At 42.2% G+C, this 27,655-nt stretch overlaps 1 protein-coding gene and 1 long non-coding RNA gene across 3 annotated transcripts in view; one reads left to right on the top strand and one right to left on the bottom strand.

Moving 5' to 3' along the window:
- Nucleotides 1-27,655, top strand: part of LOC142402955 (uncharacterized) — a 904,242-nt gene that overhangs the window by 519,091 nt on the left and 357,496 nt on the right. The window lies entirely within an intron of this gene.
- LOC142402946 (5'-AMP-activated protein kinase catalytic subunit alpha-1) lies at nt 6,137-14,616 on the bottom strand. Its single transcript, XM_075488924.1, has 5 exons — nt 14,527-14,616; nt 10,319-10,412; nt 9,214-9,358; nt 7,324-7,411; nt 6,137-6,412 (listed from the first exon to the last, which is right to left on the bottom strand). Exons 1-5 carry the CDS (start codon nt 14,532-14,534, stop codon nt 6,184-6,186), a joined length of 564 nt encoding a protein of 187 aa, XP_075345039.1. The 5' UTR covers nt 14,535-14,616; the 3' UTR covers nt 6,137-6,183.

Genomic DNA, 27,655 nt, shown 5'->3' with positions numbered 1-27,655 from the left:
GGAGTTAGTCAATAGGACCCCCTGGGAAATTGCCCTCAGGGACAAGGGAGCAGAACAGAGCTGGCAGATCTTTAAGCATGCTTTCCATAGAGCACAAGAGCTCTGGATCCCCAATGTGGAATAATTGCTGGAGGTGACTTAGAAATTAAATTTATATTCACACTTTTAGGTAAGGTACAACATTGAAGAAGCTTCCCGGGGGGAGTGCAGCTGACATGCAAGGAATCTATTCCACGGAAGTTCCCTAGGCCTGCAACCTTAGATGTCGGTAACACCAGGGGAACTTGGTGTGCTGACTCTAAGAGGAACTGCTCGGAGGGTGGAGCGGAGTGGAGATACCACGGCCAGGCTCTGTAATAATATGGGAACTTGAAGGTGTCATGGAACTGATAAGCTGCATATTTGCTACCCTGGGCCAACAGCCTGTCATGTTTTTGACAAAATGCTGTCCTTTTGGTGAACCTTGCTCATTATAACATCATTATAATACCAAAACACACCTCCATCCCAAAAGCTACCCGCCTCCAAGGTGCGACCACCCCTCACTGAGCTTGCGCTTTGAATTTTCCTAGTTTATACCTTCAAAAGAGAAGCGAGAAAAACTTTACACCAATCCTAAACAAAGGTATGTATGACTAGAGTCACTCAAGCTCCACCTGAAAGGTGAAAGATAGTATAAAATGGCTTAAGAGAGAGAGAATATTAGGGAAGACACCATCGTGTACCACTCTGACCTCTGGGATCAGTCGACAGGCTGAGCCTCTCTTCCCCCCCCATCAGGACGCCTTTGGGTAAGATTCGAACACTTGGTTATACCAAGTGCCTCCCCGGGAAACTTAGAAATCTCTCTCTATATATAGAGTCGCTTTATATCTTTTAACGCGTTTGTAGCCAGCGGTGTTACTCATAGTCTTGGTATTTGCACGTGCTTTGCAGACAGTGAATTTATCACCGGTAATCCAAAGAATCTGTGTGCCTGTTGCTCTAATAAACTGCACTCTTCATTAATCTAGCCGTGGTAGTTCTCATTGAACATGACCAGACTCTTTAAGTGTGGCTGTGATAGTTCATGCAACACGACTAGACCGGGGGTGCATCGCATTATTTGTGAATCCGTAATCGTGAATTTCATTACGCTGACCACGACTGGACTTATAATGTTGTAAATAATGCTGTCACCTTAGTGAAAGCCCTGAGAGGGCTCTGGTTCTGATAAGTGGCTATACACACAGTCCTTAGAAAATAAACTGTTGACCGAGTCTGAGACTAAGATTGGACTTAGCCGCACCTAGACTCCTCTCTGAGAAGGAGTTTAGAAAGCAAGGGGGTCCTGTCTGAACCTCGTGACTCAACGGGAGGGTTCCCCCCCAGCCACTCCTCAGACGCAACAGTAACTCTTAATTTGTAACCCAACAGTAACTCTTAATGCAACACCCAGGTGTAAGAAATCAGGAAAGGAAGGCAAGAGAGCGGCATGGATAAGTCAGGACCTGCTGGTCAAACTAAAGGGCAAGAAGGAACTGCACAGGCAGTGGAAGCAGGGACAGGTATCCTGGGAAGAGTATAGGGATGCTGCCCGCTAGTGTAGGGATGGGGTCAGGAAGGCCAAGGTGTGGCTGGAGCTGAACTTGGCAAGGGATGCAAAGAATAATAAGAAGGGCTTCTATAGGCATGTGTGGCGGTGTGCTCCCCCCTCTCTGCGCAAGCAGTAACCACCAGTGGGAGTCATCCTGATAGCTGCATCCAGCTTATGCTGGACCTTGAGGACAAATGGCAACAAAGTAGCCAAGGGCTGCCTGAAGCAGTGATCCAAACATCTTGCTGATATGCAAATATGACCATAAGTCAATCATCTTACTCCTTAAATAGTGGACAGCCCAGGGCCCTTTGAGCTCTCTTGCACAGCAGCGGGCTGCATGCCAGGATCTCCCCTTGAGCAGGGACGCCTCTCAAGGTTACTCCTCGAGGCTGAGAGATTCCTTGCCGCAACAGGTCCTCGGTAAGTGACTAATAGCATGCTAAACTTTGAAATCTTAGCTAAGAGATATAAAGGATTGATTGCGCACATATAATCCTTTAGACATAAACTGTTGACCAAGTCTGGGACTAGGACTGGATCTAGCCGCACCTAGACTCCTCTCTGAGAAGGAGTTTAGAAAGCAAGGGGATCCTTTTCCGAACCTCATGACTCAACGGGAGGGTCTCCCTGACAGTTTTGTCTGACCCTGTCCTCTATGCAGTAAATAATCAAGTGTGCCTTGCCATCGAATCTTGTTAAACCACTGTCACATTGAACCTTGTTAACTCCCTATTCTATATCAATAAACTATATTTTTGCTTCTCTCTTATGAGTGAAGTGCACTCACACTCCATCTGTGACAAATTGGCGTAGTCGGCAGGATGGCAAGTAGTTTTGTAGTCTATCAGGAGCTGGTGGAAGGCCAGGGCTTACGTAAAGTGGATAAGGGGGATTCAGACGGGAACGCGGAACGTCTAAACAAGAATTACTGTCCTTGGGAGTAAAGCGCATCCTGGAGAAATATGGAAGCTAATTAAGATGTTTTGGGAACCATCTGCAACAACTAGTAGAAGTGTGATAAGGAGCACCCTCACACAAACTATCCTCATTATAATACTAAAAGTCACACCCCTCGAGCTGGAGACCCCGGCCCAAGCAGAGACCCCTCACCTTTGAGCATGCGCAGAATATTAAATTAGCACTGTAGCTTTAAGTTGAAATAAGAGAAATGTAGACCAATAGAAAACTGCTTTGTGTAATTATGCATTTGCATAACTAGACTGTATAAATACTGTACCTGCATGACCGAACTTTGTGCTAGCTTTGTGGAGCTACTACTTAGCACCCATCTCTGTGCAGACATGTAATAAAATACCTCTGCCCTGTGTGTATATTGGCGTCTCGCACACCAGGTAAACGACCTCACACTTGTGGGATAACAGCTTTAGGAGTCCTAACTCAAATGTTGGGAAGTTGGAAGAGACCTGTGGGGTATTTCTCTAAACAATTAGATGAAGTCTGTAAAGGATGGCCTGCTTGTCTGAGAGCTGTTGCTGCAGCAGTGATCTTAATTGAAGAGGCCAGGACACTGACCTTGGGACAACCCATGACCGTGTTTGTACCCCATGCTGTGATCTCTCTCCTAGAAAACAAGGGACACCATTGGATTTCTCCTAGCAGACTGGCTAAATACTAGGCAGTTCTGCTGGAGTAGGATGATGTTACCCTTTCAATATCTGCCACATTAAATCCTACTACCGATCTCAGAACAAGATGAATTACAACATGATTGTCTGACAACAATCGAACAAGTTTATTCCAGTTTTTTATTTATTCTACCAGTAGTACGGACATGCTGCTATGCTCCCAGTACAGCCCCAGCCCATCTTGACAACGAGTCGAGGGTGGTTAGAATAATTGGTTTGTGTTAAGGGTGCCAAATCATTGTTAGGGACCATGCACCATGAAGAAGGAAAACGGGTTACATAAGCAAGGTGATATTGCACATGTCCAGAAGAAGGGGTCAACTAAAGGACACACCTGTACGACCACCAAGGACCACCAGAGACCCCCACGGAAGCCCCTCGGAGCTCAAGGACGCATGCGTAATGACCATGCAAACATGATAGTTAGTTCTGGGAAATAGAATGAATATGCATGATCATTCCGGGAAATTTGATGCATATGTATATAACTGGGCAATATAAGCTTTGGTTGATGTAACCTGCGGTATGCACGCTAGGTGGAACGATCCCCCGTGCATCCAGCGCCGTAATAAAGAATGCCTGCTTCTTAATGCTACATTGGTGTTAAGGAGTTTGATTCCTGATTTCGGTGACATTGATACTGAATAGTTTCTTTGGTAGATGTTTGGACAAGGATTTTTGAACATTCAAGTCACACGCTCCCCACCCCCAACAAGCTGCCTATAATGTTTTCATTCAGAAACCCCCCTGCTGTCTCTTCAAGACTTAAAGAGTTGAGGGAATGTTGTAATAATCAAATGTAAGTATACAATTCACATAATGATTGATATTGCTATAGGAATCCACTGTACAGCCCTACCCTATCTCCATAGGAACTTAGACAATGTTCCTTTGTCTAGTAAGTAGGATGCAGCTGTTGAAAAGCAGAAGTGTAACTGATGTATTACTAGTCTAGTTAGTAAACCATGAAGAACCGCTTGGATCTGCCAAAAAGGTAGGAAACTAGGGGAAAGGTAATTCCGGCAGGGAGAGATCGCGACCGCTGACTCACGGACCACCTACCCCAATTATACCACCGACTCAAATGATGAGGTTGAAGAACAACGACTAAGCATGCGTACTAATTTACATGCTAGATGAAGAGATTTTAACCAATCATTTAATAGGAGAATACTGCATATGTATTCGGAAGTTGAATATGTTAATGCTTTGTGTATAAATAACTGTTAATTTGAAAGCTGGGTGTGCTGTTTTGGGTCAGGTACCCATATCTGTGCAAATATGCAATAAAATACCTCTGCTCTGTGTGTATATTGGCATTTTGCACACCAGGTAAACGAACCCCGATTTTTGGGACAACAGGAAGGCTATGGAAGAGTCAATCTGTACCTCTTTACTACTGTATCCATGGGCTAGTATTCATAAGAGGGAAAAGGAAAGATACAGAAGAAACCAAATACTTACGTTGCCCAATCATACAGGGAAAAAAAATTGTTTTGTGTGCCTAGAGTAAGCTGCTTAACTAGCCAAAGGATATGACATGACACTAATTTTAAAAGTATCCTAGTCTATAGCATAAAGACTTGCTACAGATTTAAGAGCAGTTATATGGATCAAGCTCTAGTCAGTATGAGCCTAAGAACATGCCTCAGCACAAATGCGTTGATCAAAATGCACTTTCATCATAAGCAAGCAGTTAATTTGGAAGTAGAAAAAGCTTTTCCTATACCACTACAAAGCACAGCCCTAGCTGAATAACTGAGTCAAGAGGAGTATTTTGTTACTATTCATTGCAGTGGGCCTCTTCCCTCGCACACACACCCTCCTAGAAAAATTAAGGTGTTCAATTAAACTCAAGAGTTTTTCCCTTAAACTGTTAGATGACATGTCTCATGGCCAGCAGGACAAAACTGTTTAGGATTCAAAATCCATCCATGCTCTGTAGTCAATGTTTTTCAACATCTTTTTCACATCACTTCTCTTCCAGACTTATTTAACATGACTTAGATGAGTGGACAGGAACTTAGCTTTTAGAACTAAGTTTTACAATGCTTAGTTCTCACAGTGCTTTGATTTCTGCAAGAAAGTACTTCTCATTGTAATAAAGTAGCAAGGGATATGTGCACCACATTTTTTTGTTCTACTGAAAGAACATGAACATTGCCAGCTTCTTAACTTCCAACCCTAAAAGGGGAAGCATTTTCACTAAGGTAGTATTTCAGAGCTCTCTCCTTAGAGCTTCTTACAAAGGAAACAGGAAAACCTAACTAAGCTACTGCATGAAGGACAGCTTTATCAGCTACCATTTTTTATTTATTCTACCCACTGCGCACTTGTCAAAGCGGTCACCCCCCCCAGAATCCCATCTTGGAATCTGGAGCCCATGATGGCTATCTGTAGCTACAAGCTTTAACTTATCAGTATTCTATGTAGTAATTGTCACTCATACACAGGCTCATGCCAGGGTTTTGAAGCTAGAATAGAAAGTGCCATCTTACACATGGAATATTCAGCCTTAACAGATGATTTTTCAGAGTCTGCAGAAATATGAATAAAAGCAGTAATCAGGTTAAAGAGTCATAACTTCCCCTCAGACATTTACAGTACAGAATAGTGGTTCTTAACAGAAAATAATTTTTTTGCCCAGAGAAGTCAATACAATGCAGTTTTTGCAAACCATTCTGCAGATAAACAGGCTTGCTTTAGCAGTCTTAAATCTAGAGTTTCTCAGAATTTCTATATATGTTACATATATATTTATTTTACTGTGACCTCCAACAGATACTTCATTGGCCACTGGAGATCAGAGCCATCAGAGCTAAAGCCAAACAACCAGAAGTTAAATTTTTCATCTCAGACTATAAAACAGGGACAAGCTATATGAATGATTTATTTGTTCCGCATATTTCCACTGAGATTACCATTCCAGCAACCTGTGATCAGACATCGGTTAATGTTTTACCTAATGTTTCCGATTGTTGCTCTCTTCATTGGATCTACTTGCAGCATGTGTTTCAGAAGACTAATTACAGATGGATTCAGGTACTGAGGAGTATAAAAGATACCATCACATATCTTCTTAAAAAGGGTTGGCACGTGATCATCATCAAATGGAAGTGTTCCACATAACAAAGCATAGAGAATAACCCCACTGCTCCAAATATCTACTTCTGGACCTGCATATAATCTGGGAAAAAGTTAACTATTAGCAATTTGTGCTTAATACATTTAAATGGATTTTTTCCCTACTTTCTTACATTGTATCACATTAATTAAGAGTTTGTGAACTTGGAACAACTAAACTGCAATTAATATACCATTTCAGTGCTATGCCTCCCTTGAACTCTAGTGTCCTTCCCCTTCAAATATGTAGCAAAAGCTAGGGCACAAGTACTTAGTTTTCATCTGTATTGTATAAAAATAATCCACAGATACAGTTTAAGACAATGGTAAACAAAGAAACTTGCACCTACTACCAAGAAAGCCCATGTTATACATTGTTATCACTGTTTGAGTGGAATCTATGCAGTCATCTATCCTCCAAATCTTGGAGGCTGAGAAGTTTAAGACAAGTCCATATAACAGAACTTGTCACATCTTCTATGCTACTGCCTGAATAAAACATACATTTGGCCTCCAATCAGCAAGAGATATTAGGGTGGGTAGCTGAAAGCAGCAGATTTGACAATCACCGAGTCAAAAAAAAAGGGGGGGGGGGGGGGGGGGAGTTACCTTCAGACTGAATATCTATTCTGTAGCAGGTATTTCACTGCTACTCAACTCCACAGCAGACTTTGCCTGTATTTCTACCTGTACCTCTACTTCCAATATTTGAGCTGTGAGATTTTTAAACCAATTCAGGCACACTGTACACACTGGATTTGGGACATGAGACATCACCTCCACCTTACAGGAACTATTCAAAGCTAGTTCATCAAAGCCTTAAATACTTATGAAAAATTATCAAGGCAATTAAGAGTTCAGCCCACAGTTTCTCAGCATCAAGCTTGTCAATTGCACTAGTTTTGTAGCCTTTAGAATTAAGCAGCAAAATGACTGAAGTACATGCACACATGCATCCAACAGAAAAGAAACTACCTTCCTGAAATTACTTCTGGTGCAGCATAGTTAGGGGAACCACAGCTTGTTCTTAAAAATTCTCCATCTGACATCATATTTGATAGACCTGAAAGTGTAGAAGAGTAACTGATAAAGATTCAGAGAGCAAACTGATTTCACACTGCATATACCACCTAGAACAAATCACTAATAATTCATACTAGAAAGTTAACTAATTTATCTCAGTAAGAAAGCAACATTGTTTGGAATTATTGAAATTTTTATATGAGAATGCCACATGATCTTGCATTTAGTTTACCAGAAATCTGAGTAACATCAATCCAAGACAAAAACCAGTCCATTTTGGATTACACAAGCATGATAGAGAACAATGTTGCTCTAAGGGAGAGAGCAGCATAACAAGATAGGATTTAGGTCATTAACAAGAAAGTGTCTTAAAAACCACATTCGCTTCCAAATGCCAAAGTGGAAGATGCTACCACAGAATTGCCTAAATTCTGTAAGAGGTTATACAGAATAAGGGAACTGCAGAGTGCACACAGCTTCGCCACAGTTTAGACACCTACACTGCTTCAATTGGTTCCTGAATGACTGCAGTTTAGTATAGCTTGATTTTTATATACTGTTAGCTATTAAAGCGTACTTTAGAACTAGGTCATCTTCATTCACCAGCCCTCAGCATGCCCTATGATCAGTTAAAGAATTACCACTTCTGGAAAAGCTATGGAAAATATCTTCTAGTTTCCTCAGTGGAGGCTGCATAATCAAGATTACTACAGGCCAGAGAACTCTGTCTCAGAGAAGGAATTATATCCTTTTATGGGGGGGGGGGGGGGAAGAGAGAAACACAGCTTGGCTAGCTTTCATACTCCAATATACAAAAGCTTTTATTAAGTTCTTGTTTAATAAGCTTGTCACGATTAACTGAGTGCTACAACTTTGCTGATATTTGAGTTACAAGAAGATATTTTATAAGTTACTATACTTAATTTCTTCACCAGGTAAGCTATTTCACCCAAAGCATTTTCTATTTCTACACTTGAGAAATCACTATGAATCCCAGCACCCACATACTTGAACACCATACCTTGAAGATATTCTTAGAATACTCAGCATTACCTAGCATCTTTCAGAGACCTCCAAGTGCTTTACAAGGGCAGGTATTATCTACTACACCTGCAAGAAATATATCATGATGATATAGCAGTATGGATACCTTGCTATGCTTATATGGTCAGGTTTCCTCATTCAGACAGTTCTAAAAACTAGCTACCAGTCTTCTCAGCAGCTGCGTTAAACAGCTAATATAAACAATTAAGCTTCCTTATTAGTTAGGCAGCTATATAGCAAAAAGCACAGGAGTTTGCAAAATTAACTGTTCTTATTTTACCTTTTATGCTTTAATTACATTTTTTCAATCACATCTTTAGAGTTTTTAAAGTGAATTTAGAGTAGTTTCGTAGGAGGAGTAATGTATTTTACTAGAGCAATGTGGTTCTTCAATATGATGAACTGTCCTTGCACTGTACTTCCAAGAGAGCTAAGCATCTGTGTTTTACAGATTGAGAAACAAACAATAAGGGTCAATTTTGAAGTGGCAAGGTAGGGAACTAAGTCTATTTAGCATTTCAGAGAAAATGTTGTTAAGCAAGACCAAACAAGGCAGTTCACAATTTCACCCAGTCACAGAAAATACCTGACTTGAAGAAAAAGCTTTAGAGGAAAACAAATTCTACACATGTGCAAGAACACTATTTTGTTTTACATTAATACTCTTGAGGTTTTCTTGTATTATGTCCCACCACCAGGATATTCAAGTATACACATTTTATTAATTATTTCCCATAGTAATTAACAGCATCTAGATAAAACCAAAAACGTGATCAGATATAAAATTGCAATGCTTACCGAAGTCAGCTATCTTGGCATTCACGTGTGCATCAAGCAGCACATTTTCAGGCTTCAGATCTCTATGTACTACCATATGCCTGTGACAGTAATCCACACCAGAAAGGATTTGCTGGAACAGACGTCTACTTTCCTTCTCATCAAGCTAAGACAAACAAAGGTTTTAAACAATTTTGAGACAGTAGAAGATGACTTGGTTTTCCTTTAATTCATATAGAGGAAATTTTCCCATGACCTAAAGTTATCATTCATAGTTTTGATACTTTATACAGCAGATGATCAAACTTGTAGCAGAAAGCTTCATAGCTTACATAATTTTGTTTGTACCAGAGCTCCAAAATGACTAAACCAAAACAATATCCACCAACTCAAGTGTCACTGAAATTTCTCAATCACACTTTTGAAATTGGTTAGGCAGATGTTATATACTCAGTAATTAGAAATATTAGCACCCAAACATTAACTTTGTCTAATTAGAATATCAATGAACTTTGATATTTAAGCACAGTGTAAGATTTAAGTTGACAAAAGCTGCTGACACTCAGTACAGAAGTGATAAGTTTTAGATGCTACTTATGCTCCTATTAGCAGCTAGCCCTAAACAGCAGAATTAGCTGGGCACTTCCTATAAACACAGCCTAATCCATGTCAAAGTTTGCTCAGTCTAACAACTAAAAGTATCCTGGCTACCTAGATGGTTTGTCAAAAGTGACTTTAAGACTTTCACAGAAACCATTCTATTAGTAGAAAAGGGTAGTAAGGGCACAAGAGTAGCTTTCCAATAATAGGTTATACTGAAGAAATAGTTTTCAGCTACTCCCACTGGATACATGTCCATTCAGTTTGTACACATTAATTGTAAATTAACATATGAGTATCATTTATTCTTCAGTAGAGTGGAAAAATGCTACAAAATCATACATAAAGATCTGAACATATAACCATTTTTAGTTTCAAAACAAGATATAAGTCATACAGTATATTTTAATTGCTAACCACAAAATTAATGCTGAATACATAACAACAAACCTTCGTTTAACAGGAATGTTGCAAAAGCAATAACAGAATGCAAGTCATTGATTCGTAGAGTTGGACTACTTCTTACCCTTCCATTTTTACAAATATAATCAAACAGTTCTCCTCCTGAAACATATTCCATCACCATGAAAATGTCAGTTGGTGTACTGATGACCTGGTACCTGATAAGAGAAGGTATCTGTTAGTCTATGCACTCAATAAAAGAAGCTAGCTACATTTAGTTAAAATCGAAGTTGTGCAAGCAGTCAGATAAAAGTATACTTAAAAAAGAGTTATCAGCAAATTTACAGCTACTGGAATGATAGTATTTTTCAGAAGCTATTTCCTCTCCTTCCACTATGTGATGCCATCATTGCCAAGACTAGCAGGAAATTTGTATTTCCCACCAGGAAGATCAGTCTTCATACTTTCAGAGGACTATTCTTAGTCCAAATGATTTCTATGAAGCCATTTAGTGCTGCCTCACAGACATCTTATTGCAGTAAGGAAGTGTTGTCTCACAAACAGAGGTCGTTACCCAGTGTGCAACACCCAATACGTACACAGAGCCGAGATACCAGTTTATTTCAAGTTTTGCGCAATACTGGGTGCTAGGTGGTAGCTCCACAAAGCTAGCACACAGCTCGTTCATACAGGTGCAGCATTTATACAGTCTAGTTATACAGATGCATAAGTAATTACGTAAAGCAGTTCTCTATTGGTCTACATTTTCTTATCTTACTCTTAAAGCTACAGTGCTACTTTAATATTCTACACATGCCCAGAGGTGAGGGGTCTCTGCTTGGGCCAGGGTCTCCAGCTCAAGGGGTGTGACTTCTAGTATTATAATGAGGACAGTTCGCATAAGGGTGCTTCTTATCACACTTCTGCTAGGAGCTTCAGATTGTTCCCCAAACATGGCTTACTTGGCTTACATATTTCTCCAGGATGTGTTTCACTCCCAAGGACAAAAATTTTGATTAGATGTTCCACATTCCGGTCTGAATCCCCCTTTATCAACTTTATGTAAGCCCCAGCCTTCCACCAGCTCCTGATTGACTACAATTCCCCGCTTTGAGACTATCTAAGTATATATATAATTTTTTTTAGACAAGTCTCACTTTCTCCTCAGGTTGTTTAGCGAATGCCAAGCAACATCTGCAGGTGCATTGTAGTAATACATATAGACATACAAAGATGCTTAGTCCAATCAATATTATGCCCGACAACTTCTTTTCCCACAGTCTTAAATCAGGGAACCAAGAGGTCAGCCATCTCCAGGTCTCTTCAAATCCTAGGGAAGTATCATCCTTTTGAATTTCATGTAAAATGTTAGTTTGTTTCCAAATTTCATTTAGATCAGTCAAGACTCATCCACTCTGGTCAATGTAAACACAATAACTAGTGTTTAACATTGTACAGACTCCTCCTTGTGAAGTCAGGAGCATGTCTAAAGCCATCCTATAGTTTTCTCTATTAATCCCAGGTGGATGTTAGAATTCCATGGATTCGGATAACTTTCTTGGTTCCCTTTAGCGGCATGTAGAAGTATTATTAGGAAAAAGAGAGATATAATTCCCTCTATTTCCTTCACTTTCCACCTGAAAGAATTCAGTATATTTACAAAGATATGTTAACAATATTAGTGTTCCCAGTAAATAGTAAGAAATACAGAAGTAATTCCCATTGGACACAATCTATATGGGCTATGGATTCTATCCGAGTCCAAGTACAGTTCATTTATTTCCGAGTCAGCTTCAATTTCAACAGTGCCGTTTCTCTCGATGTCCACTCTTCTGGAGGGGAGGTTTTCACTCGCGTGTAGCGAATCCAAGAATCTATTCCTTTAATAGCTGTGGGGGTAGTTAGTAACACCAAACATGGTCCCTTCCAGCGTTCTTTCAAAGGTTCATCTTTCCAGGTTCGGACGTAGACTTGGTCTCCTGGTTGAAAGGTTGAAAGGAGTGTCTAATGGAACAGGTGTTCTCTCATTCAGGTACCTGTGAAGGGAAGACAAAGTACGCCCCAACAACAGCAGATATTCAGTCAGTATTTGGTCTCCACTGACATGCATTTGATTACTCCTGCCTGTTAACTTATTTAAAGGATACGGTTTACCATACAGAATTTCAAAAGAACTAACCCCCTCCCTAACTCTAGGAGCAATCCTGATTCTTGGCAATGCTATAGGTAGGACTTCTATCCCTTTCATTTGAGTTTCCTGGCATAATTTCAAAATTTGTCTCTTTAAAGTTTGGTTCATCTGCTCTACTTTCCCGCTGGATTGCAGTCTCCAAGGGGTATGTAGATTCCAATCAAATTGTAAAAACTTAGCAACCTCTTGTACGATTGTAGCAATAAAACTGGGCCCATTATCTGAGGCTATTCCTTCAGGGATACCGAATCTAGGGATTAATTCTTTCAACAGTACTCTGACTACCTCTCTAGCTCTGTTGGTTCGGCATAGGAAAGCTTCTGGCCATCCAGAAAAAGGTATCTACCAATACCAATAAATATTTAAATTGATTACACCTCGGTAACTCAGAGAAATCTATTTGCCAGTACTCCCCTGGAGTTTGTCCCCTTTTAACCTGTCCCGGAGGAGGTCTTTTCTGTATCTTTGGATTGTTCTTGGAACATATCGAGCATTGCTTTACAATAGCATTAGCCAGTTTTTGCATTCTTGGTCCTATGGCATATCGTCTGACGTCTGCTATTACTGCATCTGCTCCCGTATGGGTTTCCTGATGAGTCCTTTTTATTAATTCCCTCATTAGTGAGGCAGTGACTATTATTTGCCCATCATCTGTTGTCCACCATCCATCCTGGGTTTTGGTACAGTTTAAAAGTTTTGCTAATTGATTGTCCTTTTCCTAATATATTGAAGGATCCAGTAAAATTCTCCCAGTCGGAATTAAAGCCCCCACCTTAGAATCTGTCAAAGCTGCCCTTTTTGCTGACTCATCAGCTTTTCGATTTCCACTAATGATATCTGTTTGTCCTTTCTGATGGGCTTTACAGTGTATTACTGACACCTCCTTTGGCTTGAGAACAGCCTGTAATAATTTAAAATTGCCTCTCCATGTTTGATTGGAATTCCTTGGGAAGATAACAATCCTCTTTCCTTCCATACAGCTCCATGGGCATGTATCACTCCAAAGGCGTATTTTGAGTCCATATATATGTTTACTCTCATGTTTTCAGACAATTCCAGCGCTCTGGTTAGTGCAACAATCTCAGCCTTCTGTGCTGATGTATTGGCAAGTAGCGGTTTTGCTTCTATTTCCCTATGCAACGTTACCACAGCACATCCAGCTTTTCATTTCCCATCATCCACAAAGCTGCTGCCATCAGTGAATAACTCCCAATCCGGGTCTTCCAGGGGTACGTCTTTCAAATCTGGTCAGCTGGAATACACCTGTTCTATGACTTGTAGACAGTCGTGCTCTAGTTCATGATTTTCATTGACAGGGAGTAAAGTAGCAGGATTCAAGGTTGAAGTTACTTTTAGTATGACATCATCTTGTTCAATCATCGGAGATGCTTGGTATTGGATTAATCTGCTCGGAGACAACCAACGATGGCCGCGTTGTTCTAACACTGTTTGAACGGCATGAGGTACAAAGACGGTAACAGGTTGTCCCAAGGTTAGTTTTTGGGCTTTGGCAATCAACAGGACCATTGCCAACACTGCCCTAAGGCATGCTGGCCATCCTTTACTTACTTCAACTAATTGTTTAGAGAAGTAAGCTACAGGTCTTTTCCAGTCTCCCAGTGTCTGGGTCAATACTCCCAGAGCTACATGCTGTCTCTCATGGACGTACAAGATGAAAGGTTTGCTTAGATTCGGCAGCCCTAACGCTGGGGCTCGCATCAGTTCAGTTTTTATGGTATCAAAACTTTTCCGGCATTCGGGAGTCCACTCCAGTATCTCCTCAGGACCCCTGACAGCAGCATACAATGGTTTAGCAATTAAACTAAAATTTAGTATCCAAAGGCGACACCATCCAGCCATTCCTAGGAATGCCCTTAATTCTTTCTTAGATCGAGGAGGAGCTATTCGGCATATAGCTTCCTTCCGCTCTAGTCCCAATTTTCTTTTGCCCTGTGAAACTTCAAAGCCTAGGTATTCCACGGTTGTTTGTACAATTTGGGCTTTCTTTCGTGATACCCCGTATCCAGCAAATCCCAGAAAATTTAACAGATCAATAGTGGCTCCTTTGCATTCTTGTTCTGAGGCAGTCCCTATTAATATATCACCTACATATCGTAGCAAAGTAACAGAAGGATGCTCACCTTGCCATTCTTACAGTTCTTTGGCTAGTACGTTACCGAACAGGGTAGGGCTGTTCTTAAATCCCTGGGGTAGCATAGTACAGCAGAGTTTAACAGTATGTGACTTTAAGACTTTCACAATAAGGGAACTGCAGAGTGCACACAGCTTCGCCACAGTTTAGACACCTACACTGCTTCAATTGGTTCCTGAATGACTGCAGTTTAGTATAGCTTGATTTTTATATACTGTTAGCTATTAAAGCGTACTTTAGAACTAGGTCATCTTCATTCACCAGCCCTCAGCATACCCTATGATCAGTTAAAGAATTACCACTTCTGGAAAAGCTGTGGAAAATATCTTCTAGTTTCCTCAGTGGAGGCTGCATAATCAAGATTACTACAGGCCAGAGAACTCTGTCTCAGAGAAGGAATTATATCCTTTTATGGGGGGGGGGGGGGGAAGAGAGAAACACAGCTTGGCTAGCTTTCATACTCCAATATACAAAAGCTGGGTGAGTCTTTACATGGGTGAGTCTTTACTTACTACGACAGCAGTGAACCCAGCAATGTTTTTGAGCTCGGAAATGGGTGAGTCTTTACACCATGATTGTTTGCAAACTATTGAACAGGTATATTCTAGCAGACAGGACCTGAAGGACAAACCATTGCCTAATCCTGATTTGGAGCTGCTTACAGATGGAAGCAGCTTTGTCCGAGATGGAAAACCAATGGCAGGGTATGCAGTGGTTACCACCACCCAAGTGATGAAAGCTGAAGCTCTCCCTGTGAATACATCAGCACAGAAAGCAGAATTAGTGGCTCTAGGACAAGCTCTGAGAATCGCTAAAGGAAAATGGGTGAACATTTGGACTGATTCAAAATATGCATTTGGCATGGTTCAAGCACACGGAACTATCTGAAAGGAAGGAGGACTGTTGTCAGCTCAAGGATCGCCCATTAAATACAAGGAAGAAATTCTTCAACTCCTCCAGGACAGCCAGCAGCCCAAGGAAGTAGCGGTAATGCATTGTAAAGCACATCAATTTGGACAAACTGTGGTAAATGTGGGCAACCGATTGGCTGATAAAACTGCTAGAGAGGCAGCGGAGCAAAGCATCCTTGCCCTGGTACCAGTAAAACAGGTAAAACTTCCAACCCTGAAACCAAATTATAGTAAATTGGATAGATTATTGGCAGAACAGTTGAGAGCAGTAGAAAATGAGGATGGATGGTGGGTAACATCCACCCGACAAGTCACAGTTACCCCACAAATAATGATAAAAATAGCAGAGGAAAAACAGAGAGAAACACATGAGGGAATTGAAGCGATGATTGTGGATTTACAGAAATCAATTATCTGTGTAGGAATGACAGCGATAGTGAAATCAATAATAGGAAAATGCCACATTTGTTTGAAAAATAATCCTCTGAATCAGAAGAGACCACCCCCTGGTGTTCTTAAGCAGGGAAATTCCCCTGGGGACTACTGGGAGATTGATTTTTCTGAGTTAACAAAACAAAATGGTTACAGATATTTGTTAGTATTGATTGATACCTTTTCAGGTTGGCCGGAAGCTTTCCCTTGCCACACCAACAAGGCCAGAGAAGTAGTTAAAGTATTGTTAAAGGAAATAATTCCAAGGTTTGGGGTACCGATAGGAATGTCCTCTGACAGAGGACCACATTTTGTAGCAGATATAGTACAACAGTTGAGTAAATTTTTGAGTATTAACTGTGATCTACATACCCCATGGAGACCGCAGTCTAGCGGAAAAATAGAAAGGATGAATCAAACTTTAAAAAGACAAATTAGCAAATTATGTCAAGAGGCATCCTTAAAGTGGCTGCAAGCATTGTCATTGGCCCTTTTAAGGATCCGAATCCAACCAAGATCTAAAGATGGGATCAGCCCACGTGAAATATTGTATGGGAAACCCTATCAGATACTATGGATTCCAGGAGAAATTAGAGGGATTGGGGAAACAAATTTAAAGATGTATCTGATTTCTTTAGGTAAAACACTTACCAAGCTCCGGCGACATATTGTGTTGACCGGACCACTCACTCTGGACACTCCTGTGCACTGGTACCAACCAGGAGATTTTGTGTATGTAAAGACGTGGAGCTCTGAACCATTGCAAGAGAAGTGGAAAGGACCTCACCAGGTGTTGCTGACAACCTATACTGCAGTCAAGGTTGAAGGAATTGAGCCCTGGATCCACTATACACGAGTAAAGAAGGCTCGAAATGAGGATAGTTTGTGTGAGGGTGCTCCTTATCACACTTCTACTAGTTGTTTCAGATGGTTCCCAAAACATCTTAATTAGCTTCCATATTTCTCCAGGATGTGCTTTACTCCCAAGGACAGTAATTCTTGTTTAGACGTTCCGTGTTCCAGCCTGAATCCCCCTTATCCACTTTACGTAAGCCCTGGCCTTCCACCAGCTCCTGTTAGACTACACTGGCGCCTGCCGAATGGCAGCGTGTGGTCTTTTGGCTCAAACATAGGTCCCAACACCAGCAGAAATCGGGAGGCTGCAGTGCGGGCACTGCGTGCAGCCCCTGCCCTCCCCGAGTCAAAAATCACTAACATACTGAAAAGAGCTAAAATCCCCAAAGACAAAAAGAAATGTTGTAAATATCTTGGTTGCTCAATGTTTCCTTTTAGTTTCCCTTTCGCAGATAATTTGGCCTAGCTTGCCAGTATTGTTGGCCTTAAGTAAGGAAGCTTAGATAGTAGAATTGCTAACGAGCATTCTTTATTTGACCTAATCATTAGAGTAAGAATGCTTTGCCTGTGTTAAATCCTTGGTTAGCTGAGATAGTTGCAATGTAGATAGATAAAAAGGAATTCTTCAGGCCCTGTGTCCCTGGAAAGGGCTGATAAGGAGAAGCTGCACAAGAACCACCTAGTTTTGGATATGCAAGGAGGGTATGAGCAAGACAAAGATGGACTGAGCATGCGTAAAGACAAAGTTCAGTCAGCGGTCAGAGTGATGAAGACTACCGACTTCCTCCAACGACCACCAGAGGATCCCTAACGACCACCTAAGGACTTAAGTACGCATGCGTCAGGGACATTTACATATATTAATGAGTTCCAAGAAATCTCATGTTTATATAAATTAATCTTATGAATATGTATGATTTTGCAATATATAACCTCTGCGATCTTGCTTGTTTGTCGGAGCACTTATGGTGGAGCGATCCCCAGTGCTGCCCAGCGCTGTAATAAAGGATGCCTGCTTAATAGTAACTCCGTTGCTATTGAGTTTGATTTCGGGAACACTCTGAAACTCCAATTCACCTGTTGGGAGATTTGGATTTTAAAGGGTAGTCTCCACGAATTTTGTTTCAGCTTTGGCGACCCAGATGGGACCCTCTCTGTCCGGCTGCAGGAGCCCCTGAGTCGGAGACTCCCTTGGCCGGCCCCGGAGACTTCTCTGGAGGGACTCCCCGATTCAGTGGATCCATGCGGGGATAGACAAGGACCACTGGTAAGAAAGGCATTCTTTTTGAGTTTTGATACCGGTCATTTGAAGCCACTCATAAGTCGCAGTTCGTGAGAACCTCGCTGGGTGGCATACAAATTGCATGTATGATTCGTACTGGCCGTTTGGTTGGTATGCTGCATGATTTGTATTGATAATTTGGTTAGTACGGTCGTTTGTTTGTGCATTTGTATCTGATTTTGATTTACATATGCGTATGTGATATACGTATATGTCTGGCATACGCGTATTTGAAAATCTCTGATTACTCTGTGTCGACATTTACTATCTAGGGATAGTAGTTGTTATGTGTAAGTGTTTGTGTTCCAGTTTTTGTTTTTGTCCTTGTGTTATATAAATTTAGAATGGGGAACCAGCAAGGTGGAATTTTGAAAAAGAGTCCTTTGGACTGCATTATGGCTCACTGGAAAGATATTGGGGAACCACCTGGAGAGAGTGTGAATCGTAAAAATTTGATAAAATATTGTAATCAGTGGTGGCCTTTATATAAGCTAGAGGATGGGGAAAAATGTCCTTTGAACGGAACTTTGAAGTATAACACTTTGTTGCAATTCATGTTATTTTTGTGGCGGGAAGGAAAATGGGATGAGGTGGTTTATGCAGATATGTTTTTCACTCTGCGGAATCACCCTGAGTGGCAGAAAGACTGCGGAATTAATTTGGCGCCCCAGGACCCTGTGGTCTTGGCGATAGAAAAGGAGAGAAATAAGCAAAATGAGATATTGAAAAGGTGTTGTTCAGCGTGTAGCATTGGACAGAGATGTTTGAAAGTTGGTTCGCAGAATGAAAGGTTAGAGGATGTGGATGCAGTGTTTACAGGCTCTGGTGCTGGCTGGGACTCTGCCGGGAACAGTGGACCAATCCTGGCTGGGACCCTAACCAGATGGGAACCAGGGATTTACTAGTGCGTTACAGGGAATGGATTGTGTATGGAATAAGAAATGCTGTCCCAAAATCAGTAACTAATATTTCTGGTTTTAGGACAGTCAGTTGATGATATTAGAAGGAAATGACAGAAAGTGCAAGGGGCAGATGCAAGGGACTTGGAAAGGTTATTGGAAACTGCTTGGCAAGTGTATCGGAATAGAGATAGTCGAAAGGAAAAACAAATGGGTAAAACAATTGCTAATGCTACGGTAGCTGCTTTGCACGCTGTAGAAGGTCAGACACCCCCTCGGAGCAACACCAATGAGGGAGAGGAGTTATGAGAAGTGGTGCAAGTGCCCCACTTAGAGGGAATAGAGGAAATCAACCCCTCTTGAGAGATCAGTGCGTCTATTGTAAACAACTGGGGCATTGGAAAAAAGATTGCCCGAGACTGGGCAAATCGGTGATTGTAGTGGATTGATGCACGGACTCCGATCGAGGGGTAAATCGAAGACCCTTTATTGAAATATTACATGGCTTATATACTTTCTAATTGTTTGTACATGTGCTACTGAGAGAACTCTTATTGGTTTACATGTCTTGTTCACGCGTCCTTCATGCATCCCTTCAGCTAATACGATTGGCTATCTTTTTGCAACTTTGCAGTTCCTTTCTTCACAACAAAAATCACACGCTTGCCTATCTCCCTCCAATCCCATCCACTCCTGCTCCTGATACACAGCCTCCTACCCTCGGACATGACCTGGACCCTCAGTACTTCAATCTTGTTAACCCTTTCACTCCCGCTGTGCCTAATTCCTCCTCAATTCCCCCTTTTTGTTTTTCAACAACATATATTTTTTGCACCATTTTCTGCAGCATTCCTTGGACACGTGACAATAAACAGGGTAAAAGCAGCAAGATACATAAAAATATACCGATAACCAATAACCCAGTTTTTAATAATGATTTAAGCCACCCACTTATCTCAATCCGCAAAGCAGGCGCTAACATTACTGGTGGTAGAATTACATTTACCTGCAGTTAGCACTCCACTTGCTTCTTTTTGTATTAACCCTACCTCATCTATAGGCAATCCTACAAGACATGTATGGAATGGTTGTTCCGGTTGTTCCATGGATACACAAAAAGCAGTTTGATTCAGTGTTTGTGCTAAAGACACCCATATGTTGCTACTGTTCCAGGCTATCGTTGACATGGGGTTCGCTGCTGTTACGGTCATCAGCATCAGCAGTCCCCATGTCATTAGCAACGGCAGGCTTGTCGGTGTCTTCATGATTCGCTTTTTCAAGGGCCGGTCTTACACATCGAGCGGGGATCCAGCGTGGTCCTTGCTCTGTGGAGACACAAGCATATCCTCGACCCCATGTTATTAATGTATAAGGTCCTTCCCATTGTCCCGATTGTAGAGACCGCACCCACACTTTAACATCCTTGCTAGATACATCTATCCTATCGGTCGAACCAAAACTTAAAAAATGTCGAACAATTGGTGGTCGCTGTTCCACTGCGGTCTCCCTAATATCTAAATAATTTAAGGTATAAACTGTTTTCCATAACCGTACTTGGGGGCTTTCTCCCACCATTCCCCCTTTTTGTTTTTCAAGCATATATTTTAGGGTTTGGTGACTGCGTTCAACAATAGCCTGGCCTTGTGGGGAATGTGGAATGCCTGTTACATGTACTACACCCCATAGCTGTAAAAAGCGTTGGGTTTTCTGGCTAATGTACCCGGGCCCGTTATCTGTTTTGATAGTAGATGGCACCCCCAGGGCTGCGAAAGCTGCAGTCCAGTGTCGAATGACATCTTTTGCTTTTTCTCCAGATTCTGCAGTTGCCCATAAAGCGCCCGAGTAAGTATCGATAGAAACGTGCACCCATTTTTGTCTCCCAAATTCAGCTATATGAGTGACATCTGTCTGCCATAATTGTAATGCGTAGAGACCTCGCGGATTTACCCCCATTTGGCGGACGGCAGCAAAAGGTTGACAATCAGGGCACGCACGTACAGTGGCGCGGGCTGTATCCCAAGAGAGGCCGAATTGTTTTCTTAGTGCTTTAGCTGACTGGTGAAAAAACTCATGGGATAGCTGGGCTTGTTTTATAGTTTGTGGTACTGGGGTTGCCCAAACTGGAGCGGTCAAGCGATCTGCTCTACGGTTACCTTCCGCAATAAAACCTGGTAGATTTGTATGGCTCCTGGTGTGTAGTACATAAAAATCATTTTGTCTACGATTTAACTCATACCATAATTGTTTAAATAAAGAGAACAGCTGTTTGTTATTAACATGTTTTAACCATGCTTTCTCTAATCGTTGAACTACCCCGCAAACGTATTGTGAATCAGTCACTATATTCAATGGTTCACTCCATCTTTGGAATGCTTTTATGACTGCTACTAATGCCACTATTTGAGGAGTGCCTTGGACCACATGGACCTCTTCCTTCCAATGTCCCTCTTCTTTCCAAACTATGACTGCTCGGCCTGTTTTTCCTGACCCATCAGTAAACACAGTAATTCCAGAGACTGGTACAGGGCTGCATCTGGGTCGAGCAACTATTTCAATGTCTTTAAATGCCATAAATAATTTATGAGCTGGCATGTGGATGCTAAGTGTTCCCGCATAGCCTAGCAAAGCAGTTTGTAACGGTATGCTATTAGCTAAGCTCCAGTCCAAATGTTCTTTCGTCAATGGAATGTAAATCGTATGCAATTCCTCACCTCGTAACTGCACCTCGTTTCCGCCCTTTACGGATTAACATCGCAAACATTTCCACTCTGGTAGTAATAGTTTTCACAGGCTGATATGGCAAAAACACCCATTCTATCAAAAGCAAAGGATCATTATTGGTTGCTACCCATTGCCCAAGTAGAGCTAACGGCTGGGTAATAGTGTTAATGATATAGAGCTGGAGGCCGTATCCGTCATGCACGCGATGGGCTTGTCGTGACTGTATTGCTTGTTCGATGTGAGCCAAGGCCTCCTTCGCTTCGGGAGTCAGTATACGTTTGGAATCTAGTGCGGGATCATCTCTTAATAGATCAAAGAGAGGTTGTAGTGTATCATTTGTGATTCCCAGCAAGGGTCGAACCCAATTAATGGCGCCAAGTATTCTTTGTACATCGTTTAGAGTGCTGACTTCCCACTTCAAGGCCACTCTCTGAGGTTCAACAGCATGTTCCATGATTTTCCATCCTAAGTAACGCCAGGGGAGTTCCTTTTGCACCTTCTCAGGTGCCACTTGTAATCCAAATTTCTGTAATGCTTGAACTGTGTCTTTTACTACTAACTGTATATTGTCTACAGAAGCCCCAGCGATGAGTATATCATCCATATAATGATATATTAGTATTTGTGGGTATTGTTCTCAAACCCCAGAGAGTGCTCTTGCGACATATACTTGACATATCGTGGGACTATTTTTCATGCCTTGAGGCAAGACCGTCCAGTGATATCGTTGCATGGGTTCGCTGTTGTTAATTGAGGGAACCGAAAAAGCAAATCGAGGGCAGTCTTGGGCCGCTAAAGGAATTGTAAAAAAGCAATCCTTCAAGTCCATCACTATTATTGGCCAATTCGCAGGAATCATAGTAGGAGAAGGGAGTCCTGGTTGCAAAGCCCCTATGCTTTCGATCACTGCATTGATTTGCCTCAAGTCATGTAACAATCCCATTTACCGCTCTTTTTCTTTATAACAAACACAGGGGTATTCCATGGACTTGTAGTTGGAACAATGTGACCTTGTTGTAACTGTTCTTGCACTAAATCATTCAGAGCGCGGATCTTTTTGTTTGTGAGGGGCCACTGATCCACCCAGACAGGCTCGTTAGTGAGCCATTGTAGTGGAATGGTAGGCTGTGGTTCAGTGACCCCCATTAAAAATTTTGTGTACCGATAGTGACTCCCCAGGAGCAGAGAACATCTAGCCCCCAGAGAATCAGCGGCATGGCAACAACAAAAGGGCGAGTAGTTGAGACCTGGCCTTCAGGCCCAATGACTTGTATCATATATACGCTTTGATATGAAGTGGTGGTCCCTCCAATACCAGATAGGGCAGAGGCAACTTCTTTTATTGGCCATCCTTGGGGCCATTTTGCTTTTGAAATTACTGTAACATCCGCTCCAGTATCTATCATGCCCTGTAGTTTGATAGTTCTAGGTGTCCCTTGGCCATTACTTAAAGTACATGTTAACATAGGCCGTTGTGACTGTACTGTTTGGGCCCATAAGATCAAGGGCGTTCCTGTGGAGCCAAAGCCACCTTTTCCTCTTTTAACTGAGTCTGTCACTGGAACTTGACTTCTAAACGGTACAAGCTGTGCTATCCGGCTGCCTTTTGGAATGACAACTGGAGGAGAGGGAGTCCATATCATTGCTTGTATCTGGCCCTCATAGTCTGCATCGATGACTCCAGGGAGCACAAAGAGTCCTTTCAAAGTCACACTAGAACGTCCCATTAACAAAGCACTTAAACCACCCCCCAGGGGTCCCCTTGCATTCAATGGCACTCGGTGTACGGTCTGGTCTTCTATTATTATTTCAGCATCTGTGGCGACATCCATTCCAGCGCTTCCTGCAGTTCGGCCTTGGAGGCCATTGCTGTTGTCATGGCTTGCCGAGGCACTTGTGTCTGTGCGCGCCGCCGGCTCGCGCTGGTTCGGAAGTTTCCCTGAATTAATTTGCCATTTTTACTCCATTTGGAATGGCACTGATTAGCATAGTGACGCCCCTTTCCACATCGGGGGCAAACTCCAGGTCCTGAGTTTGGAATTTGGTTTACATTTGGGCAATTGCGTTTAAAATGTCCTGTCTTCCCACACCTAAAACAGGCTCTATTATCAAATCTCAAGGCTGCGAATGCGGAGGCCATGGCTTGAGCCTGATGTTCGAATGACCCAACCTTTTGACAGGCCTCCATCATTTCTACCATGTTGGGATTGCGTAAGGTCTGTAACACCCTTTTACAATCTACACTTGCATTTTCTACGGCTAGCTTCATTAACAACACTTCCCTTGCTGCTTCATTTTCAACTTGTTTCTCTATTGCTTCTTTCAGCTTATCTATAAATGACATAAATGATTCAGCTATCCCCTGCTTTATAGAGACAAATGATTGAGTAGCCTTCCCTGTATCGGGAGTTTTCAGCAGAGCTTGGTATGCCAACTGGCGAGACTGCTGCAGAATAGCAGGGTTCAATCTAGCCTGTAATTGCGGTGTCTGTACTGGTGCTTCCCCCATCAGCTGCGGTATTCCTGCGCCCCGCAAGGGGTCGCCATCCGGCCGTTCAGAATTAGTTATGGCGGCCATCTCACAGGCAGTCCGCCAATGTGCGTCAAACATTACCTTTTGTGTAGGGGTAAATATTAACATGGATATCTGTTTAATATCATACGGGGTCAGTTCATAATTAAAAAACACGGTATTCAATAAACTCTGTACATATGGTGACCCAAGACCATAATCCATAACATTTTTTCGCAGTTCTTTCACTAGTCCAAACGGCAACCCCTGCCATTCTGCCTGCCCCTGAGCGTCTCGAATCACAGGACACGCTATGAGAGCAGCAATAGCATGATCGCCGCTTTTTTCTGCTTGTTGCCGCAACTCCTGCCAATGTTTCCTTGGATCATAATCTGTTTCAACACATTCAAAGTCCCCTCTATTTTTCTCCTTGTACGGGTCCTCTGCAAACGACGAATCCATATTCATAGGTGACGGTGGTGGTGGAAAATCGGGCGAGGGAGGTGCAGTGGGCGCTAGTTCGTTAGCTGTGGCAGCCGCCGCTTCTTTTTGTCTTTCTCCTACAGTGGCTGCTGCAGCGGCAGCTGTTACAGTGCGATCTGCCTTCAGTTGCTTTAACGAGTCTGTAACTAAGTGCCACGTGGTTAACAAGCCCGTGGCACTGGAATCCCCCCTGGTAGCCGCGTCCCATAAAACCTGTCCAGCTGTTTCCCATGTACATATTTCAAAGATCTCAGTCAATTCTGGAGCTACACCTCGGCCTTTAAGCCAGGCGAGCAGCATGCACAGTTGCGTCTCATCATACTGAATGCCGCACTTTTCTAATATCTTCTTAAACACAGTTACCACCGAGTTTTCTTCTGCAGACATTGTTGCCCCCATTGTCCCTGGCTGCTCACCTGATCTGGGTGATTACTTTGTCCGGACTTTTCAGCTCTCCAACCGCTGATTATACGTTCAGCCAGGCTCCGCTACCGGTCGCTCTTTCCCGCGATTCTGTCCCGCAGACTTCAAGTTTCTGTCCCCCAGACTTCAAGTCTCCTGTTCAGGCGCCATTTGTAGCGGATTGATGCAGGGACTCCGATCGAGGGGTAAATCGAAGACCCTTTATTGAAATATTACATGGCTTATATACTTTCTAATTGTTTGTACATGTGCTACTGAGAGAACTCTTATTGGTTTACATGTCTTGTTCACGCGTCCTTCATGCATCCCTTCAGCTAATACGATTGGCTATCTTTTTGCAACTTTGCAGTTCCTTTCTTCACAACAAAAATCACGCGCTTGCCTATCTCCCTCCAATCCCATCCACTCCTGCTCCTGATACACAGCCTCCTACCCTCGGACATGACCTGGACCCTCAGTACTTCAATCTTGTTAACCCTTTCACTCCCGCTATGCCTAATTCCTCCTCAGGTGATGGTAGCCAACATGGAAGAAAATTGATGGGGACCAGGGGAATCTTCCCTAGCAGAACCCTTGGTAAAAATTCAGCTAGGGAAAGAAGAAAAACCTGTACAATTTTTAATAGATACAGGTGCCACATTTTCAGTATTAAATCAGACTTTATTGCCCGTGAGTAAACAAACTGTTAACATTGTGGGAGCAACAGGGCGGGTTGAGAGGGCTTTCTTCCTAAGACCATTGAAATTTAAAATTGGAAAAAGTGTAGGGATTCATAAATTCCTCTACTTGCCTGAAGCTCCTAGACCACTCTTGGGAAGGGACTTATTAGAACAACTGAATGCTGAAATAAGATTTAAAGATGGGGAAATCAAATTTAAAATACCAGAAGAAAACCACATTGAAATTTTAAGTTTGGCTCTCACTGAACCCCAAGTTAGAGAAGAAGAAATTTTGCAGGAAATAAAAGACCAGGTATACCCAGGAGTATGGGCCTCGGGAATACCTGGAAAAGCTAAAAATGCGGAATTGGTTGTTGTCAAACTCAAAGAAGGAGCACGAATGCTCTTCAGAGTACAACACTCCCATTCTGCCTGTCAAAAAGCCTGATGGCAAAACCTACCGATTGGTACAAGACCTACGGGCAATAAATCGGAAAGTTGAAGATTTGCACCCGGTAGTGGCAAACCCATACACTTTATTGACCAGTTTAAAAGAAACCTATGAATGGTTCACAGTACTAGATCTGAAAGATGCATTCTTTTGCCTCACCTTGGCCCCTGAAAGCCGCAACTTTTTTGCCTTTGAGTGGGAAAACCCTGATTCAGGATGGAAAACCCAACTAACCTGGACAGTGTTACCTCAAGGATTTAAGAACAGACCCACAATTTTTGGAAATCAATTGGCTAAAGAATTAGAGGTCTGGGAAAGGCCTCCAGGAAATGGTACCCTTTTGGAATATGTGGATGATATTCTGATAGCTACAGAAAAAGAAGAAGAATGTAAGGAATGGACTGTGAGGTTGTTAAATTTTCTTGGACTAAGTGGTTATCGAGTATCATTGCAGAAAGTCCAGATCTTGAAAAAAGAAGTAATCTACTTGGGATTTGTGATTTCTAAAGGACAGAGACAGCTTGGGAATGACCGAAAAGAAGCCATTTGCAGGACCCCAGAACCGACCACAGTAAAAGAGCTGCAAACCTTTCTGGGAATGACAGGTTGTTGTCGATTATGGATTTATAATTACTTCCCATGCTGTAACTTCCGTTTTGGATCGAAATCGTTACATCTGCTGTTATTAACCCCGCTTCTTTTCTAAGTATTAAGCAGGAAATGAAGACTGTTGTCCATGATTGTATAGAAACCATTGAGACCGTATACGCAAGCAGGCCTGACCTGAAGGATGAGCTGCTGGAAGAAGCTGACCACACTTGGTATACCGATGGGAGTAGTTTTGTAAAGAATGGAGTTCGAATGGCAGGATATGCTGTGACCACCACAGATCAGGTGGTGGAAGCAAAGTCACTCCCTAAAGGCACATCTGCACAACGAGCCGAAATAGTTGCCTTAGTGAGAGCACTGGAGCTTGCCAAAGGATTGCGCGTGAATATATGGACAGATTCAAAATATGCCTTTGGCGTAGTGCATGCTCACGGAGCAATTTGGAAGGAGCGAGGACTCTTAACCGCTCAAGGGAAAGGTATAAAACATGCTGATATAATACTGCGACTTTTAGAAGCTGTGCAACTTCCGTCAGCAGTGGCGATTATGCACTGCAAAGGACATCAGAAAGGTAACACTGACAGGGAAGTGGGAAATAAATTGGCTGATTATGAAGCAAGGCAAGCAGCGGAACAAGGTGAGATACTAAGTTTAATTCCTGAAAAATCTTTGCCACTACCTGAATCAGCTGAATACGATGAAAAGGATCAGAAGTTAATTACTGACTTAGAGGCTAAAATTGGCCTATCAGGATGGGCAGTGTTAAAAGATAACAGGACAATTATTCCCTTTAGACTACTGTGGGCACTGACAAAGACTGAACATGATAAAACTCACTGGGGAACTGAAGCTCTGTATAACTCTCTCACTAAGCAGATAGT

The sequence above is a fragment of the Mycteria americana genome (assembly GCF_035582795.1).
Source record: "Mycteria americana isolate JAX WOST 10 ecotype Jacksonville Zoo and Gardens chromosome Z unlocalized genomic scaffold, USCA_MyAme_1.0 Scaffold_18, whole genome shotgun sequence".
Classification (NCBI taxonomy): Eukaryota; Metazoa; Chordata; class Aves; order Ciconiiformes; family Ciconiidae; genus Mycteria; species Mycteria americana.
This window is presented reverse-complemented; position numbering and strand designations above follow the sequence as displayed.